Source organism: Haliotis rufescens, unplaced genomic scaffold (assembly GCF_023055435.1).
Source record: "Haliotis rufescens isolate VD_foot unplaced genomic scaffold, xgHalRufe1.0.p SCAF_5, whole genome shotgun sequence".
In the NCBI taxonomy this organism is placed as follows: domain Eukaryota; kingdom Metazoa; phylum Mollusca; class Gastropoda; order Lepetellida; family Haliotidae; genus Haliotis; species Haliotis rufescens.
This window is the reverse complement of record NW_025964223.1, coordinates 8677104-8699150: the sequence shown is the minus strand read 5'-3', so window position 1 is coordinate 8699150 and position 22047 is coordinate 8677104. Positions and strand designations below refer to the sequence as shown.

Below are 22047 nucleotides of genomic sequence, written 5' to 3'. Positions count from 1 at the left end.
GGACTCTGAAAGAACGGCGCATCCGTAAACCAAGTAATAAAAAATGTCGCCTTATTGTCATTCAACTTTTTCACAAGGTGCTTACGCGCAGAGTGATAAGTGAGTCGTTTCGATGTTTGGAGACTGGCGGCATGCACATATTTTTCATGAGAGATGAAAGTTTGTTTTTCCCAATATGATAGCGAATAAACCACTGATCGCCATGTTTAGGCATGCCTTAAGTGTGTGTGCCGATGTAAAAGGAAATCGTCATCTCGACATAACTCGAGGGGGACGCGTGGAGGCATACAACTTATATACCTGCACAGGGCCCTGAGAGGGATCAGCAACATTAGACCACAGTTTGGGCCTGACGTCGCGACAATCACGAGGATTCTCACCAGATTCTCATTGGGGTATGACATACCTGTTTTTATGTCATTAGCTTATGTCATGGATAAATGCTTCAGTTAAATGTTAAAATAAATTTAGACATCGATAACATGACTAATGAAAAACAGTTATATGTATCAATGTAGACAGAATGACAAGATTGACAAACTTTCCAGGCGAAGGAATACAAACTGTGGCGTGACATGAATCAGGTGACTAACTTATGCACATAACCTGACACGCCCACAAACTCATCAGTCAATCAACACAGTAGAATCAAACAAGGTTCATAGGATCTTTCACTCAAGGCAAGAGGCGGGTAGAACTGCATTTGTCAGACTGTAACGACCCGGAACAAATGTCAGGGTGAAGGCGGCTGTTTCAATGACTTGGTCTGTAACCGCCAGATTCAAACATTAGTTCCCTGAGAACGGGAAGACAGTTGGGAAAATATGAGTTAGAAATGCAATTTTTGAAATACAGGCAAGCGAAAAAGAAACAACAGGCGATGGAGCCTGTACGTTTGCTGTTTCTTCCCTTCTCAGCCTTCGGTCTCGAAGGGTGGTTAGGACAATGAATATGCATGAACTTCGCTAAAGGGTCCTGTGCATGATGATACAGATGAACAGAACGGGAATTCCCTCGACTGTAATTGGGATTCTCGGAAGTGGTGAAAGTAGTCTGCTTCCGTGGGCGTGGCTTAATTTAATACATTCATTGGAAAAGGAATTCAATAACACGTGACCAATACAGCTATTCAGAATGCAGGAATAACAATGAACACAACGAAACTATATGTATGTATGTATGTATGTATGTATATATGTATGTATGTATGTATGTATGTATCTGAGGCACAGCATCGCCTACATCTACATCATGACACACTAAATCTGTATGGCCAAGTACATCCATGAACAAGTGAGCAAGCTCTTGAATTAGTTCAGACACGTGAGCCTTTTGTTCAGTCGACAAATGAACTTACTTAGCATCCAGGCTAGCTACAACTTCAGAGTTGTTTAGCTTAGAGCTAGCATTGTCTGTAGCATTGTCAAGGCTACCCGCTATATGTTCACTCTACCAACCAATCACACGAACCCTTGAAAACCTTGTGAAAAGAAAGTTGGTTGTGTTCATGAGATAAATTTCACTGCCTGAAAACACTGTCAAAGTTGCGAGATCTGTTCAAACATTCAGCATTAAGAAACCTGAACTACATATGGTTGACTGTACAATAAAATAAATCAAACAACAAAACAATTGGCTGCTTGTTTGACTCTACAAAAGGAGTGTGAGATATCTACCCTGAATTCCATATTTTTGTAATTTAAACCCGAGTCCAACACACCTAAGGCTTTCGAAAGCTTTTGAGTAATCAATAAAGAGAGGCACAGAACATTCTTTCAAAGGATTTCAAAATGTGTATTAACATTATTATAACAAATAGGTTGTCAACAGTGGAGTATCTGACATTATTTGGTTTACTTTTACAAAATGTGAGCCTTATGTTTAAACACTGATAAATAGTTTTCCGAAACAGCTCAATATCGTTATAGGTCTATAATTGTTTGGATCCAGAGTATCACCTGTATTTCTATATATTGGTTTTATTATTCCTGTGACCCAAGACGATCGTTTGCATACAATATCCTTTACAAGACTGAATAAGTTTGTGTATATTGGCCCGAGAATTTCAATGGAGCCAACGAGATATTCGTTGAGAACGAGTTCTATTCCGGCGCATTTATTATTCAAATCTTCAAACGTTTTATTGCTACGCCTATTTTTCCTAAAGAGGTATCTTTATTCGACATAGAATCGTTATAGGCAGGGTATTCAGGCAAAAATCCAGGCATGGGATGACTGATCACAGGAACTGGGGGATACCAATGTCATCGGATAGAACAAACATTTGACAACACATGAAGAAGATATTGGTGAGTTGTGATTGAAATTTACCGACAATAACATCATGGTAACACAGATACTGTTTTTGACCTTAGACCTAAAAAAAAGTAAGGAGCTGCAGGATTAAGTAAACGAGTTATGTTTGATGTTTCGTGTGAAAATGTTCCTTCAAGTCTCCCTTTGACACGACACGTGAAACAGATCAGTAGCGGGTATAACAGCCACATGCCCAGATAACGCATTCCACCCTACGTCTCATGCCTCCAGTCAGATGTTGGATCTGTTGACTCCTGATGCAATGCTGCTTCCAAATGGTATAAATCTTGTACAGGAGGACCTCGTGCCTGTATGCGCCGCCCTATAATATCCCAAACATGTTCAAGGGGGTTCAAATCTGGGCTCATGCTGGCCATGGAAGAGTCGTTATTGCATTGGCCCTCATGTAATCCATGACTGCTTGCGAACGATAAGGCCTGGTATTGTCAACCATGTACTGAGGTCGAGTAGCAAGAGGGTGGTTGTCAAAATGAGGAACGACGACCGGCCTCCAAACGTCCCGGATGTACTGAGTCCCTGTTAAATTGCCCCTTATGGTGACCAAATCCAACCTGCAATCATGAAAGACACACACCCAAACCATCACCGAGCCCCCGCCGTATGCAACAGTCGGTTTAATGTTCCTGGGGGTGTAGGTCGTGTTCCGGTGCCTCCAAACTCTCATTCTTCCATTAGTGACGTGGAGCAGAAAGCGACTTTCGTCTGACCAATGGATCCGTCTCCAAGTTCTCAGATTCCAGTTCTGTTGCGCAATACACCATGCTAAACGAGCAGCTTTGTGGTGATCTCTCAACATGGGACACTTTTTGACTCGTCAGCCGGTTTCTGGCGGTTCTGGTACTGAAACGACAATTGGGCAACAACAGCTGTTTCAAACGAGTACTTGTTAAAAAGGGTTCTCGACGTATGAGACGAAGAAGGACCCTGTCTTCGCGATGTGTCGTCCTAGGAGGTCTTCCGGATCTGGGACTGTCCTGTACATCACTTTTCTGAGCATGTTTCTCGACTAAACGGCTTAAGACAGTGTGATGATAGCCCAAATTCTTACCAATAGCATTACAAGACATTCCTGGGTTAAGCATGCCGAGTATTATCTCGTGACGTTTGATAATCGCCTTCGTGCTATGGTCACACAATGTCATAGAATATCTTTTTAAAACCGAGCTTAAGAAAGCAATTTTAACGTTTGGATATACTGCTTTTAGAGATACTCGAGGGTAGCATGCTGCACGGACATACCATGCATGGCACGTGAGCTTTCGTCACGCATGACTGATTACATCATCTCGAGAAAACATAATTCTTCCCGTAATTATATCTTTCATGACTGTTTCAAATATTGGGACCAATCAATCATGAAATATATTTGGGTGTGCTTAACCCTTTTCTTTGTGTATACATCATTTATAGGCTTTAGCCTGTTGAGATACTATAGCTTGCTGGAAATATTTTTGTTCTTCTGAAACCGATTTTTAGCCTTTTTGTAATGTTTCCGCACAACTTTTTTCCGAACCAGGGTTTGTTGCACGGTACGTCCACTTTGCTAGATCTCACGGACGCTGGTCACGTGAATAGTGATGTTTCCTACGACACCAGTGACCTACATTTACCGGTTACGTTAACAGAAATATAGTGTGCCAATGCACGTGCAAAACGAGGAAAGGCCGCCGGGCTTGATTTACTTCCTGCTGAGTATCTTCAGAACCCAATATGTATACAGATTCTGTTTAAGATGAGTGAGTGAGTGAGTGAGTGAGTATGGCTTTACGCCGCTTTTAGCAATATTCCAGCAATATCACGGCGGGGGTCACCAGAAATGGGCTTCACACATTGTACCCATGTCGGGAATCGAGCCCGGGTCTTCGGCGTGACGATCGAACGCTTTAACCACTAGGCTGCCCGACCGCCCCTGTTTAAGATGACTATGATGATTGTTTTGGAATAGAATTGTACAGATTCATGGCAGTGTAGTGTTATTAATTCCATTATCCACGTGACCCGTTGGGGTACAGGTGTATCTCTTTATTATCTGTTCCATGCAAAAGCTATTAAAATATTTGAAATGCACGGCTCAGTAAATGGCTAGAACTATTTTAGAAGAAGTTCAGAATGGTTTTCGTTCAAACCGAAGTACACATGAACATATCTACAGTTTGTTTTCGGTAATTAATAACAGAATATCATCAAGACAATCTATTTATGTTTGTTTTATGGATGCTTTGAAAGCTTTCGACAAAGTCAATAGCCTATCTACGGTATTATTTGATACAAATTGGTATTGGCGGTATATTTCTTTATGTAGTGCAGTCTGTGTGTGAAAACGCATGGTCTCGTGTACATATTAATGACAGCTATGCTGATGTATTTGGCGTCAACTCTGGTGTGTTTTGTCACCCCTTTTTCAATATATATCAATGACTTGGCGAAAGCAATAGACAACTAACAATGTGGTATTGACATAAGTGGAGACATATTAAGTGCACTGGTTAATGCAGCTGATATTGCCCATGTAACTCCCGACGAACAATCTTTACAACCTCATGCTTGACTGCGTAGATAGTAATCATATTGATTATAATAATATCTATAGGTATTTAGGAATATGGATGCTTGAAAATCTAGATTTGAACTTTACAGTTAAGGAAGTTGCCAAATCTGCTAATCGTGCACTTGGTGTTATATTTTGCAAATTAGAGTCAGTTAGAGGTTTTGATTTTAAAGTATTTAAGAAATTGTATGACAATCTAGTCCAACCTATCTTAAACTATGCTATGATATGAGAGACAATATAGTTGTATTTATGCATCCCAGCTAGATTTTATCTAGAAGTTGGGAGAAAACATCTGATCTGTCAGTCCGTGGGGAGATGGACTGGACTTCACAGTTTACTCAACAGAAAATTGAAATTGTGTGTTTTTGGCGTAACTCGTATTGAGTAGATGTAAGGAGAATACACAGTGTTACTTGCAGCTGGTCTATGCTATTTAATAAATCCTGGAATAACAATGTTAAAATGTTAACTCTTCAGCAGTTACCTATCTTGTCGGAGGAGTTTGTTGCCGTTATTTTGTCCTCTATTATTAAATCATTGTAATCATTGGACAATAATCTTCAGCATAACTAAAATTCTTTGGGAGAAATACAAGACAGATTGTCTAGATTTGTCTTGTATTTCTCCCAAAGAATTTTAGTTATGCTGAAGATTATTGTCCAATGATTACAATGATTTAATAATAGAGGACATAATAACGGCAACAAACTCCTCCTTACATACTTTCCGTTTAAGAAACACTACAAGTTGACCCGTATGTTAGTGCAATACTACGCAGATCTCAACCATGTATAATGTTTGTTTGTTTGTTTGTTTGTTTGTTGTTTAACACCGCACTCGGACATATTCCAGCTATATGACGGCCGTCTGTAAATAATCGAGTGTGGACCAGACAATCCTGTGATTGACATCATGAGCATCGATCTACGCAATTTGGATACGATGACATGCATCAACCAAGTCAGTGAGCCTGACCACCCGATCCCGTTAGTCGCCTCTTACGACAAGCATAGTCACCCCCTACGGCAAGCATGGGTTGCTGAAGACCTATTCTTACCCGGATCTTCACGGGTCAGGATGTATAATGAGTAAAATGTCTGTAACACATTAGCTCTGTAAGTTGAACAAGGTTGATATTCTTGCCCTTAAACCCAACTACATGTAAATATTGTAGTTGCAGCGAATTCGAAGACGAAACTCGTTTTCTTGTTAGTTGTACGTTCAGGTTTGAGGTATAATTTATGTAGAGAAGTCACAGCCAGCCTTCCCACTACTTTTCCCTGTGGACTAAGTTGTACATTTAATGAATTGTTTATATTGTTTTAAAGCACCTGGCCCCATTGATGCCAACGATGCTTAGACGTAATCATTATGTAAATAATAATTAATGTAAAAATATTTAGATTCGTGAGGTTCGTGGAGGGGGCATGAAACAATGACACAGTTTTATTTTTTCAAATAATTTTAATTAAACTTTGAACATTATTTAGGGACCGCTCATTTAATATAGGAGGGGCTCATGAAAAATGTCACATGTATTTGTGTGTGTGTGTATCCGTATGGCCTTTTGTGTTATCAATGCACTGAGCAATATTCCAGCTTTATGACAGCGGTCTGTAAATAATCGAGTCTGGACCAGACAATCCAGTGATTGACATCATGAGCATCGATCTACGCAATTGGTATACGATGACATGCATCAAACCAAGTCATCGAGCCTGACCAGCCGATCCCGTTAGTCGCCTCTTACGACAAGCATAGTCGCCTTTTACGGCAAGCATAGGATGCTGAAGATCTATTCCACCCCGGATCTTCACGGGTCTGTTATCAATATAACAATATAACAATCAAGGCACACATTACAACGGAAGATCTCGTTACTGTGAAATTATCCATGTAAAATGCCGTTATTACGACAATAGGTTGTAGTTGTTGTTGATTCAAGGTCGAAACAATATGCAATTTCTTAGAACCTCTCACCATTGATTTCAGTTAGTTAAAAGTAAATTCAGAAAAAAATATCATCTTTAATGCCTTGTCTCCCGTATGGTGAAATAATCAGATGGGCAGATTTCATTAACATCAGCCCAAACCTGAGTTCTTAGCAAACAGCTATATATCTTTACATACATGTTCGACATATATTATTAATTAACCGTTGCTTCGTAACCGTGATGCTTCACTACAAAATCGTTTTTGACAATGCCAATATTATAACGTATAGCACATTGGAGTCTTTCTGGTCCAGAGACCGCCTCCGTGGTCTAGTGGTAGAGCGTCCGCCCGGAGAGCTGAAGGTCCGGGGTTCGATACCCGGCCGCGTCATACCAAAATACTTTAAAAGATGGTACTTGTTTTTACCCTGTCTGGGGCTCAGCATTAAGGGGCTAAAACAAGGACTGGTCGGCTCGGAGTCAGTATACTGTGTCTGAGTGGGATATCCATGTTAAACTGCGGCATGGTATCTCAGTGTGCTAGCATTATAAATCAGCATCCACACAAACACACACACGTACATGCACGTCGCTATATAAGTGCAATAATCTTGGACGCGACGTTAAACCCCATTTCACCTCACCTCTGGTCCAGACTCGTTTATTTCCAGGCCGCCGTCACATAGTGATACACTGCCTTGAAAGTAAGGACCACCCATTCTGTCGTATCGCAATGGTTAACCTGTCGTGGCATGACAAAGTAACTATAATAATATGAAAGAATCGTTTGGTCCTTAACTTCTTTTGAGAAGTATACTAGAATATTGAGGAGCGTGACGTTAAACAACAAACAAATAAACACATTAGAGAATCACAATACGTCACACCATGCCTACCAGATTAAAGGGGAGATGCCTATCTTGACTTTGTAAATGCTGCCCTCGAAGTTAGGAATTTCATCGAAATATCAGAAGTACTTGTAAGAATACGTGTCGGTGCTGCACATACAGGCCCCGCGAACACGTGGACAATCCTCAATTACCCCGAGACAGATAACTGGACTTTCAGTTGGTATTAACTCGCCCGTATACAGATAGTGGAGTGACTGCGCTGTTATGTTGCCATCAGCAACACTGCGACCATACAATGGCAGAGTACACACAGATTGAGTGAGTGGTTTTAAAACGCTTATAGCAGTGTTCCAGTCAACAAACGGCACCAGAAATAGGCCATATAAATACCGCTAAGTACCATACCAATTTGGGAACAGAACTCAAAGAAAACGAGCCAATGCTTAAACCACATGTGTATTCCGAAGCCTTGATCTGGCAGGTGTGTGGTACATACAACGTGTTAACCACTCATCCAGCAATTTAAGCGAGTCATATCAAGCCATAATCTTTAAATAATATAATTAACCAGTCCTTCAGTTAACGCTACGTCACAATAAACGATCCTTGTTTTAGACCCTTAATGTTGAGCGCCAGGCAGCGTAACAACAAGCACCATCTTTTAACGTCATTTGGTATGAACCGGCCGGGAATCGAACACCCGACCTTTCGCTCTCCGGGCAGACGCTCTACCACTAGACCACGGAAGCGGTAGTTAATACTCTAGTTAATACGTACTAAAATGTCAATATAATCACCAGTTAACGCCCAAGTAATTTATCAACAAACACCTCACCACTAAACGCAGAAACTACTTTTTTCAGCCTCTTAATCGAATCATTATCTGGAGTGAATACGGTACGATATCGTCATAACAAAACAAATAACCTCAAAGAAAAGACCATAAAATAGGTCTCAGGTGACTGACAGCTGATTTGCGAGGGAGCGTCTCAAAACTATTCATCGCCTTACTTCAAAGAACTTTAAACTGAACCTTGCTCCCATACGTATAATGTCAAGGACAAACATTCCAGGTCACAGAACACCCAGTTAGATGAATAGGGTTTACAATGGACAGTGTAGTATACGATGCAAACTTGGCATAGTCATAATTTACATACAATGAAAATTAAATGTCATGGAGATGGTGTTTGGAACTTTTCTTCACGTCGACAAGGCTTTCTTCACGTCGACAAGGCTTTCTTCACGTCGACAAGGCTTTCTTCACGTCGACAAGGCTTCCGTGATAGAAATAGTCCCGAGTGTCGTCCGTGCGCATCACCTGACTGTCGTTTCGGCCTTTGGTTTACAGTGCCACCATAGTGAAGCTGTCTCCGAAGTGTCTATCTTTCAGACCATCGATTTCTGCGCAATACTGGTCATTATATTTATATGCACTTGCCGCGTGTCTGTAACCTGGGAGAAACAATGTGCAATGAGCATGCACATGACTTACATAATCGATCCACGCAATGAGATCCGTTCGTTTTGAAAAGCAGGCGAGGAAACGTCGTACCAAGGGACGTAGCTCCAATTTCTTACCACCCAGGCTGATATCGATCGCAAATGCATTGTGGCCTGACGGGGGGTAGGAGTGGGCGTGGGTGGAGGGGGGTGGGGGGTGGGGTGGGTGGTGGGGGTGGGGGTTTAATACGGGTTTGGTTATTATACCCCTGTGATATGACTGTCTCCATGTTGGTTCAATCGCAAATGCGAAATTCATCATATCATTGATAGGTATATGATAAGGCATACCCCTACACACGCTCTCACATGATTGGAACAGATAATCGTTGTTATATGGGTTTTTGAGACCATCTAACATTTGTTTGGTGTTTAACGCCACCCCAGAGATATTCCAGCTATAGGACTGAGGTCTGTAAATTAACGCGGCATTATCAGACAAAACGGTGATTGATCTTCGGAGTTTGTGTTTTACTTAATTGTGTGTGTTCAGGAATAAATTTCATAATGTTTGATAAGTTGTGGTTTTGATATCGAATGTATACACTATTCCTATTGGTTGTCGGTTGGCATTGTTATGTGCATCGATGCGAAGGATGCCGATAGATCGGTGTGTTCATACGCACGGTTTTGTGTGAAAAGACTTAATTTAAGAGAGGCATCCGTAGAAAAAAAGGAGACCTCTTTGTAACGAATCAGAATCAAGCATTCGTCAATATCACGGTAGAATAGTGTTTAAAGCAACAACTCACTCACTCAAATAGAAATAAAACGTTCCCGTGTGCCATACCGGTTTTACGAAACGAGCATGTTTCTTGAGACCGAAGACAATACATGCATTCTGACATAAGTTTCGTAAAATCAGTGTGATACAGGAATGAAGACGTACGTAAAATGTCCGCATTCACTCTTCAGGAAAAGCTGTGGTGAAGAATGAGTGACAATGTAAACATTGATAGACTTTGACGCCATAACTAGTATTCTTTTCCATATGTTTCAAGAAGTGCGTGTTCACCTGGAAACTATCGTGGCCGAGAGGGGACATCGCTTTCTCGCTTTCTCGCTTTCTCGTTTCTTGCTTTCTCGCTCTATCGCTTTCTCGCGGTATAGCAATATTTCCTCTTGGCCACTATATGGGTCGCATGTGTTATGTGTTTCTTTACGATTAAAAGTATATACGTAAAAAAATATTAATGAATTGTTAAACCTGACCTCAGTGGGCGGAGGCTAATGTGGGTTTTAATCATAAAAGAGAGCTGAGATTTTTCCAGTCACATTTCAAATTATACATATGGACGGAATGTTGAAATTTTCTCACTATCTACTTCAACATAATTTAACAGTACAGACATAGGTGCTTTTATAACAATCCACGGATTTCTGCGTAAAAATGAATTTGATTGATTTATGGCCCTGTTTAGGTGTTTTATTGGATCTCCCGCCCCCAGGCCAAGTTATCAAAACAAATAGCAAATAACACCGCTCATTAGCGCTGAGTAGTACGTACTTCCTAAAAAACAATAGTGTTTTCCTAAAAACAACGCTAATATCAATGTTTATTCTGTTTGCGGAAGTCCTCACCCAAGCGATGGTAATAGTACCGGATGTCCATTATGTAATTTCTAGTTTTTGGATGACATATTGTTCTCAGTAACCGTAATGAGGAAAAAGATAGTTGATTGGTTTTATATTCAAGTTGGTATTCAAAGTGTGCAGTGAGGCCGTCTTATCAACAGTCATTTCTGAGACCTAAATGCAAAGTATACTACTCTCTTTCTTTTTCATTATAATTAATTCTAACGCTAATTTCAAGATTTACAGTACATACTATTCAAAAGAAGTTAAAGAACACCCGATTCTTTCATATGACTATGGTCAGTCATCAGAGAAAGCGATAGAGCGAGAAAGGGATAAAGCGATAGAGCGAGAAGGCGAGAAAGCGAGAAAGCGAGAAAGCGATAAAACGAGAAAGCGATAGAGCGAGAAAATGATGTCCCCTCTCGGCCACCATAGGAAACTGTGTTCTTGACCAAACTCTGAAACGTGAAGGTTGTCCGGGGATAACTGTCACTCGGGCTTGTTCAGTTTGGACTTGTGAATGCTATGTTTTATCATACTGTTTTAAGCCCTTAAGTGTGAGTCCACCGAATGCTTCCTCTTGGTGGCATCAAATGTCACCCACAGCAGAAATTACGTCATAATTATTTGCACAATGCTTGCCAGATAGTTCTTTCTTCAAATTTGGGAAGAGGTGGACAACTGAAATTTGGTCATCACCAAAGATGTTCAATGAGTTCACAGCACAGTCATTGATTGCAGCCATGCCAACAAGCGATTTGTGCACAAGTGCATTGTCCTTGTGGAACAGCACACCTCGAGTTAGTGTTCCGCGACGTGTGGCCTTGATATTCTCAGGTTTTTCTGGCCTTGGGTCATCTTCGAGGCTATTTCAGGTCATCAAAAGCCTCTCTAAGATCATACCGATGGATATTGCTTTACTGAGACACAGCGTTATTTACCGACGGCTATTGTTTTACAGGGACACGTCGTTACTTACAGACGGATGTTGATTTACAGAGACACGTCGTTATTTACTGATGGTTATTGTTTTACAGAGACACAGCGTTACTTACCGACGGATATTGTTTTACAGGGGCACGTCGTAGCTTACTGATGGATATTGTTTTACAGAGAAACGTCGTTACTAACCGACGGATATTGTTTTACAGGGACAGGTTGTTACTAACCGACGGATATTGTTTTACTGAGACACAGCGTTACTTACCGACGGATATTGTTTTACAGAGACACGTCGTTACTTACCGACGGATATTGTTTTACAGAGACACGTCGTTACTTACCGACGGATATTGTTTTACAGGGACACGGCGTTACTTACCGACGGATATAGTTTTACTGAGACACAGCGTTACTTACCGACGGCTATTGTTTTACAGGGACACAGCTTTACTTACTGATGGATATTGTTTTACAGGGGAACATCGTTACTAACAGACGGATATTGTTTTACAGGGACACAGCGTTACTTACCGACGGATATTGTTTTACAGGGACACATCGTTACTTATAGATGGATATTGTTTTACAGGAAAACATCGTTACTTACAGACGGATATTGTTTTACAGGAACACAGCGTTACTAACCGACGGATATTGTTTTACAAGGACACATCGTTACTTACCGACGGATATTTTTTTACAGGGACACAGCGTTACTTACAGACGGATATTGTTTTCGTACATATGTATAGATACAGATTGAGTGTTTATAATATACAAAATGTTACTTTATTAATACTAAACGTCAATGCCAGAGACCAACAATCCCCGATCATCCGCCACAACACAACTAGTCGGGCGCAAAATGACAAATAGTGGTGAAAAATATATGAATGGATCACTGAAAATCATTGACGACACCAATTTCTCGCAAAATGCAAAATGCTGGGATTTTATCGAAAACAAACATTTTCCCCGAAATTGCTTGGAGAAGATATTTAAAAAGAAATTGTCTGCCACAAGAAATACGTTGGTGAAAGAGGTTTATTAAAAAAAATAGGATAATAGTTTCATTAAAAAAACATCTGGTTTTTCAGCAGTAGATGAAAAAATATCTTGTCTTCATACAAATATGTTTCTGGAAACAAACCCCAAAGAAGTTTCTTGGTTAGCCACTTAACTTCCATGGAATCACTTGCAATTTAATCGGAGGGCAAAACAACCAGTTTAGTTAATCCTTAAAACTCGAGTTTAAAATTATAAATAAAAGTCTAACTTGACTCCCGCTTGATCTCTGATCTGTGCCTGTCACCACGTGTTGAGGTTTCAGCTTAATGAAGCAGGAAAGCTCATAGTGATGAAGGCCTTACCACTTTGATGCAACATACGAGCAATGTTCTGAAGCTGAGCAAAGAATCACAAATGACAGGTGAGCAATAGAGGGAGGTAAATTTATAAAAAAAATTTGGCAAGATGTGGTGATAAAATATGTGTTATATATGCTGATGCATTATTATACAAGACCGCCTCCATGGTCTAGTAATAGAGCGTCCGACCGGAGAGCGGAATGTCTGAGGTTCGATCCCCGGCCGCGTCATACCAAAAGAAGTTAAAATATTGTACTTGTTGTTAACCCGGCATTAAGGGACTAAAACAAGGACTTGTCGGCTCGGGGTCAGTATACTGTGTCTGAGTGAGGTATTCATGTTAAACTGCGACTAGTACAAGCAGACACACACACACACACACACACACACACACACACACACACACACACACACACACACACACACACACACGTGCATGCACGTCGCAATAAGTGCAATAATCTTTGGCGCGACGTTAAACCCTATATTTCACCTCACCTCATTATTGTACATGGTTATAATTAACCATCACTGGCTGCAATTGTGTATTCAGTTCATGTACAATCCATCATCGAAACTAGTTTGCCTTTATGTTATGAAGGCCGCCACCGTGGTCTAGTGGTAGAGCGTCTGCCCGGAGAGCGGGTTCAATCCTCGGCCGTGTCATACATAAAGACATTAAAAGATGGTACTTGTTGTAACGCTGACTGGCGCTCGGCATTAAGGGGGTAAAACAAGAAGTGGTCGGATCGTAGTCAATATACTGTGTCTGAGTGGGCTAGAACTATAAAATCGACTATTAGTCCGGACTAGTACAAGCAGCTACACACACGTGCATGCACGTTGCTATATAATGGAATGCAATAATATTGGACGCAACATTAAGCCCCATTTCACCCTACCTCACCTTTTGTTATGAAAGAGCGGCCATGCCTGATACGGTGACAAGTGGGGATTCCCCAAATAAAATTATAGCGCATACGAAATGAACAATCCACGACCACGACCACGACCACGACCACGAAGCCGTAATTTGAAGAGACGTTGAAGAAACGTGTTATATATATATATATATATATATATATATATATATATATGTGTGTGTGTGTGTGTGGGTGTGTGGGTGTGTGGGTGTGTGGGTGTGTGGGTGTGTTATATCCCCAATTATCACCGTACAGGCATATTTGAAATTTAGTCAGTGACAATGTCATGTTGTTGTGATTTAAAACAATTGACAGAAAAATTCCAATGTCTAAGTAAAATGTGATATGATAATAATGTATTGCAGAATACCACGTGTAGGATCCTCTTACTGCAAAAGAGACACCCGAGCAAAAAGGAGTAATATTCAATCAAGAAACGCACTGATAGTGTGTCTTTAGGAAAATGTCACAGCAACCTCTGTTGTTCGTAAGAGGCGACCAAATGGATAGGGTGATCAGGCTGGGTAACTTACTTAATTGCGTGTTATTGTACCCCCAACGGCGCAGATCGTTGCTGATAATTATAATCACTGGTCCAAGCTCGATTGTTTACAGGTCGTTGTAATATAACTTGGATACAGCCGGGTGCGATTCAAAACAACACACATGCAAATAAGCCTCATACATTTATTTGTATTTGTATTTGTGTATTTTATAAGTTCATGTTTATAAAAGTCTTTAGTTTGCCTTTAGCGAAGCGTTTAACTTTTCGAAGGAGTGCAACATTAACTAATGCACTGTCGTATTTGAGAACACAAAGAAAGTGTTTCATCTGTCTCCTCAATGTGCATCTTTTATGAATTTTACATATACGTTCATACTTTCAACACAGACCGATAGCATCATTTATAGGCCTTGTTTCCCACGCTTTCAAAGCAACATCTTTTCCTCGAGATATTTAGCCAACCGCATCAACATTTAAATACGAGAGAGTGTATACGATAGTTTGATGGCGGATTTTCAAAAAATATTTCATTTTCCGGATGTGTCTGCACTAAAGTTATAGGAAATTCTTAGGCTTAACCAAACTGTGCTTTTTCAAATCTCCAAATGTAGCTGGTGTTTGAAGTTTAACACTTGTGTAAATGAACCGATAGCTGATGATTCGTCCCTCGTCAATATGCATTTAAGTGTGTCTAAACACAGTTGTGCAAAGTAAAGAAGCAGATGGTTTAGATTCTCCTTGCCTTGCAGGCAGAGACATAGTGTTGTGCATCTTGCAACAAGAGAAGAAGCAGGTGCAGGTATGTAGCTCAGTACCCGCATCTTTATCATGATTTAATGATGGAATACTATATCTATCTGCATATTTATCATGTTTCTGTGGAAACTGCTTTTCGTTTACTTCACAGACACTAGGTAAGATCGGTTAGAAAAAAACCATAAATGCTGCCTGTAAAGTTTCTCGTCAGCGAACATCTGAGTTATCTTGTTCAGTATCAACTTGTCAGGTCAATCGGTGAAATAAACACACAAGTAAACATAAAAAAGAGTTCTCCAATGCCGACTGCGTATCTGAATGGGGGAAGCATCAAGTCCACGTAACATATTTGTGATATCTGGATTGTTAATTACCGTCATATTGAGATAGTATCTCACCTCAACGAATTGAGAAGTTGGCATACTTTTCAGTCAACTGGGTCTTGTGAATGACTTTTACAGACAATATTCAAAATATAGTTTCTTTTGTTTTCTGTGTGCAGTAGAACAATATTTAAATTGTTACACGTAAATTAAACGTCCAATGTAATCATAAACATAATTTCTGTATAAGTGAGATTATCAAAATGTTTATCCCTCAACAGTTTTTTCCATCTTGAGTGAGTGAGTGAGATTTTTGAAACGTTGCTTTGAACATGAAGGGGTGTCAGTTTGATGCCGGGTGAAATCCCGAATTGATGCATGTCGACAAATCAGACAACATTATCAGAGGGGATATGGGGTTCAACCCACGAAAAGGATCTCAACTGTTTACTCATACACACGTATGGACTAGATCAAAGACTCCTGGTAAACCTATAGGACGCGATGCATCAACAACTTTCACATAGTCAAGATATTAGTTCCTGTCATGTGAGGTCGGGTTTCATTAACCGATAAAGATTCGTTGCATTTTATTACAATCAGAATAACGTCATGAACCTTTAACTCTGAGCAGTGTTATAAACTTGTCAAGCATGTGTACAGATAGATTGAGTCGGTTGTAAGAAATCCCCCAGCTTTGGTTCCGGTCCTGAGTAAACAGTCATGAAACATCCCCGGGGGCAGGTTAAACATCGCTCGACTATCAACAAGGGATGATGAGGCAAAGGATGATTACAAACAATAACTCCGGGAAGGTTATTGGGGTAATGAATAAGCGATGCCAAAATTCTGGAAAAACTCTCCACTCTTTTTTACCCCGTTGTTTGTCATTTGTTTTCTCTCAACCAGATTTCACAACTTGTTTTTTGGGAAGATACCAGGGCCCCATTCCTGGTAATCTTGACGGTACGAGTGTCGAAGCTCTATGATAAAGTATAGAAGTTGTGATTAGCTTAGCTCTAAGATCGCTTTGGGTAAGGTGGCCCAGGGCACTGATAAAGGTATTTGTTCTGACGCTGACACGGTTGGTTTACACGGATTTTATGGTCGTGAACAACAGGAAATTCCCTCCATCTATCTTCACAGTCTTACTGAGGTATAGTGAGTGATTGAGTGAGTGAGTTGGGTTTAACGCCGCTTTTAACAGTATTACAGTTATATCGCGGCGTGTCAGCTTAATGTGGGAGGGACAGCGAATCGCGGCGCCTTAGACGACTGGGCCACCCGTGCCCCCTTTACTGAGGTATAACTATCTTCGATTATCCAGTGTATCTCCTTCCTATTTGGATAAATACGCTAGACCCATGTGCTTCCAAACCTCCGTTTGGAGCCAGATTTGAATAGTGCGACGTTACCAGTAGCCCTATAATTCTCTCAGGGAGACTGTGGGGTGGGGTGGGGCGGGGAGGGGTGTTGACGGGACTTTGGTGGAGAAGGGGCTCATGATATTTATCATATTAGAATGGAGATATAATACACTGATATCGAGGATGGGTTAGGGCGCCGGCGCGTCAGTGTCACTTCACTTAAGTCATCGTCAATGCCTTCTGCAGGTATGGATAGCGTCACATATGGCTGAGCAAACATCGCAATTACCGCGAGAACGTGAATTTAACATTCCGTGGCTGTTTCTGTATTTTTGAAGACAGTAGCACCAAGTGTCGAATATGTCGCGCATAAATAATATTATAATATCTGAGAACGTCAGGCCTGATAGTGATGACATTTCGTCATGTTGGTAGACTGGACTGATGTCTTTGTTGGCGTACTAGTATTTGGAAACTGACATCGGTGCCCTGATTGAAATAACTCAATGTCGGAGGAGCCGACAACGTTCAAGCTTCAGCCCAGTTGGAGGTAAACATCGCACAGCGATAGCATTTTGACTATCTTGTTTGTCGAGTACGTGAAGGTGTCGACTGTTGCAGCAATGTCATGATGAACGTGATTCTTTAAGAAGGGCCTTCTGATGGTTAAGGAAATCGTGACCTCCAGAAACACGTTTTATATCACCATGTTTCATTACTTTTTATTAAAATTAACCTGAATCGTCTATGATGTTATACCTACATATGAATCCAGCACTGTTTGTGCCATTTTCTTCAATTTTCAACAAGGTTTAAATCATATATATGTCATAAACGGTTTCCCGTTTTTATAATCCAAGGGCAATTCCTTATAATCTTTTCTTTCTTTTTCGCCACATTCCCTGAAACCCCTGATGTTATTAAACCGGAGTGCTGTTGATATGATCTCAGTACTTATACTTCTAAATACAACGATTTTATCTTACGTTGGTACCACAATCATACATATATTGATACTTGAAAGAGACAGTGACTTGTCTCTACATCAATGTCAATGGATTTGGAACTGAGAAATACTGATGTGGCACTGTCACCTTCACCAGTGTTATGCTGGGTTGGCTACCAATACATTGTTCCAAAACCATAAAGTGAGACAATAGTATTCTATATATCCAGTTTGGGTTTAACGCCGCTTTGAACAGTATTCCAGCTATATCACGGCGTGTCAGTTCAATGTGGGAGGAAAGCCCGAAGTGATGCAGATCTCAGACGTTTGCCACTTACAAGACTGGGGCGGTCGGGTAGCCTAGTGGTTAAAGCCTTCGCTCGTCACGCCGAAGACCCGGGTTCGAATCCCAACATACACAAGTGAAGCCCATTTCTGGTGTCCCCCACCGTGATATTGCTGGAATATTGCTAAAAGCGGTGTAAGACCATATTCACTCACTCACTCACTTACAAGGCTACAATGGGATGAGCCAAACCTGAGAAAAGCGAAAACAAAGTGAGACAGATTAAACTGTTTTTCTTTACAGCTACATTGCAGGTCAGCATGAACGCGTTCCATCTCACTGCTGGGCAGTTAAGACGGAAGCTGAATCGATCGATACGACACCGGTCCGGGAAAGGTACACAAGCGTGCGACGTTAGCGTAGAAAATGTGAGGCCCTTCAAAGACATCCCCGGCCCAGGAGGTGTTTATAACATTCCACTCATAGGCGCAATGTTCCATTTCAAGCCTTTCAGTAAGTAGTAGGCCACGTAATATCGGATCACAATGGCAAATGAAAATAAAAGACTTGTGTAAATTGATGCTTTGATTACCGGACATGCCATAATTATATGTGAGACAACATGTCTTAACGTGGGTTTTTTTTCAGGTTTACAGTTGACTTGTCCTTGCATGTGTTTGTAGCCGTTGCCACGGGCGGGACAGGATACGTTCACACTTTCACCAGCACCTGGTATAATCACTATTTCACAATGATTCCTAAACACATGCTTATGATATAGTTTGAATCGTACAACTAATTCTCCTTTTAGAAAAAAATCTTATTATTATAAAAATATTGTTATCTTCATTATTTAACATAACTCGTTCAATAAATGAGAGCAGGTGAATGTTGGTTTAACTGCACTGTCAGCAATATTCCAGCTGTAACATGGATGATTGTAGCAGACAAGCCAGTGAATGAAAGTATGATCAACGATACACGCAATATGAGCAAGACACAGAGTGTGTGACCCAGACTGTTTTGCACCGTGTTTTAGCAATATCCAAGCCGCCAGAAATGGGGATCACACATTGTATCCATGTGTTGAATCGACCCAAGGTTTTCGTTGTGACGCGTGAACGCTCTACCCACTAGGCCACCCCATCGCCCATCACCGAATCTGACCGATCCTCCATAGTCGGCCCTTACTACATGCACGTGCTACTGGGGCACTATTCTTGTCCTGAATTCCCCCAGGTGTTTACTGAAAGAGACCACGGCTATTAGTCGTGACAGCGTTGTCTTGCTGGCTGTTTACAGGTGTCTTTGCAAACAGGTGCGCGGCCTAATTACACTTAAACAATACCCATTAAATTATGGGTCATAATCAGGAGTATTACTGTCGGGGGAATCGTTACTGTGAATCATTACCCATGCCATTAAACTGGATTACCTGCACACACTATACAAGAAAATACTCTTGACGAGGTCTGTATGCGAATACGAGGACCGAGGACACGACCCCTGAGATGGTCTGACCGGACCGACATTATTTACCTTATCAAGAGTAATCATTCTTTTCGTTATACCGAAATTCACTTAAAGTTTATGACGTCTTTAAACCGTCTTCTGTTTCGTTACAGTGACTGAGCTGCAAACCGTAAATGTTCGTACCATACGCCATCTTGTTTTCTAGCAGACGAGTCAATATTCATCACGTGACAGGCCAGTACTGATTAAATGATTTGAGGTCAGTGTCAGTCACATGATTTCGGGGTCTACATTGACATGTATTGTTTCGTCGCGTGATAGGGATTAAGTAATAGAATTGCAAGATATTTAATAGAGTAATAACAATTTCATTTACAGGTGATTGTGTCGAAGGTGTCGAAGGTTGTGTAATGTTCTGGGTCTCGTCCCACAAAGCGATCTTAGCGCTAAGATGATCGAAGCTACCATACTTTAACATAGGCTTACGACAGTCGTAGTACTAAGATCGCTTTGTCGGACGGGGGCCACGGGCGTCAGAAAGCATATCTCCCGTACAGATCGATGCATGTCACCGTATACCAGTTGCGTAGATCGATGCTCATAATGGTTTGTCTGACCCAGACTCGATTATTTACAGACCGCCTTCATATAGCTGGAATACTAGAATTGATAATTGCGTGTTGAACAACAGACAAGTAAAAAGCACATTTTTTGCAAACTGTATGTGTATGTTGAGTTCGGAAGTCCCTCTAGGCAGGCGAGTGTCCCCTCGTAATGCAGTATAATGTGTACTAGTGATGAGGATGTTTGCTCCTTACAAAGATAGCCTAGGATTATCCTGATCTTGATGACCCGGTCGTAAAGTTGCTGAAACAGCAATAAGACTCTTCGTAAAACAGGTAAACTAGTGGGGTTTTTTTTATCGGCGTGGTGTATAGAAACAGTATAGTTTGTCAGATGGGTTTTATGATGCTTTTAGGATTTTTACAGCTTTATCACTTTGCACTGCGGTGGGATTCGAAACGGTGCCTTCGGCGTACCCGTGTTCTTAAATTGGGAATCAAACCCGGGCCGTCAGCGTGACGAGCGAACGCTTTAACCGATCCGCTCCCCCATCTCAACTGTGAATATAACCTAGAGCATGTCGGTGCCATGGGGTAGCCCAATATTAAAAGCGTTCGATTGTCGGGCCGAAGGCCCGGGTTCGATTCCCCACATGGGTACAGTGTGTGAAGTCCATTTCTGGTATACACTGTGGTGAACTGCTAGAATAAAGGCTGGAATAGAAACGGTGTAAAACCATACTCACTCACTCACCCGAGCATGACAAAGGGGTATTTCATTTCACTCCGCCCGGCTCTGCAAATATAGAGCAAATACCCTGAAAAAAAAGTGTTTAGATCCTAACCACAAACTATAACACGTTCTTTGTCCCAGAATTTTGACATGTTTAGGCCTTATCATATTTAGGATTGTGTTTGAGGATTGAGGATTTGGATTGAGTCTAAATGTGTAATACTATACATCTCTTCAATTTCATTAATTTAAAATAGGAGTGCTTTCTATAGTTTTATTAACGTTTAAAGGGGATACAGAAGTGAGTGCGTGTGTGTGGTGGGAGGGGGTGGGGTGGGTAAAAGCTATTCTTGCAGTATAAATGGATTAAATTTCTTTTTATTTTATTTTTTTTTTGGAGGGGGTATGCACTTTAGTGAAACATGTTTAGATTCGCAACATTTCTAATTATCCAAATTGCTTAAACCTGTTTAAATACTAAACATGTTTAACATCTTTATAATCTAAACATGTTTTAACGCGTTAAAAGGGGCGGTCGGGAAGCCTAGTGGTTAAAGCGTTCGCTCATCACGCCGAAGACCCGGGTTAGATTCCCGACATGGGTACAATGTGTGAAGCCCATTTCTGGTGTCCCCCGCCGTGATATTGCTGGAATATTGCTAAAAGCGGCGTAAAACAACACTCACTCACACTAACGCGTTAAACTCCTGAACAAGTTTAGATAATATGAGACGATTGCTCATTTCATGTGTTTAGACCTTAATGCTCTTAGATAGAACTCACCAAATGTTTAGATCTAAACATGTCATGTCTGTGTTTACATTCTAAATACAATAGTCTCAGTGTCATGTTACATAGACTTGGCTATAAAGTACAGCGACTTGGCTCAACCACAATCAGGGAATTGCCCTTCAAAGGTTAGAGAGACAGCGTATAAACACTTCAAGCAGAACCCTCCTGCGTATGGTGATGCTCTGCTAGTGTACACATGTGGATAATATTGAGTGCAAGAAATTGAATTCCGCCACACGGAAACCCATATCAGAAAACAATAAACTACTTAACTTTTGCAAGTTTCCGTTTAAATTTACAGACATTTTATATATCCA

The 22047-nt window shown here is 40.9% G+C and overlaps 1 protein-coding gene across 1 annotated transcript in view; it reads left to right on the top strand.

Annotated features, from left to right (window-relative positions):
- The first annotated feature begins 15223 nt into the window (after positions 1-15223).
- LOC124110350 overlaps positions 15224-22047 on the top strand; it is a 36481-nt gene continuing 29657 nt past the window's right edge. The window contains exons 1-3 of the mRNA XM_048383809.1: positions 15224-15290; positions 18473-18682; positions 19795-19811. Of these exons, the coding sequence (XP_048239766.1) occupies positions 18490-18682; positions 19795-19811 (210 nt within the window). The 5' untranslated portion in view covers positions 15224-15290; positions 18473-18489. The remainder of the gene's footprint in view (positions 15291-18472; positions 18683-19794; positions 19812-22047) is intronic.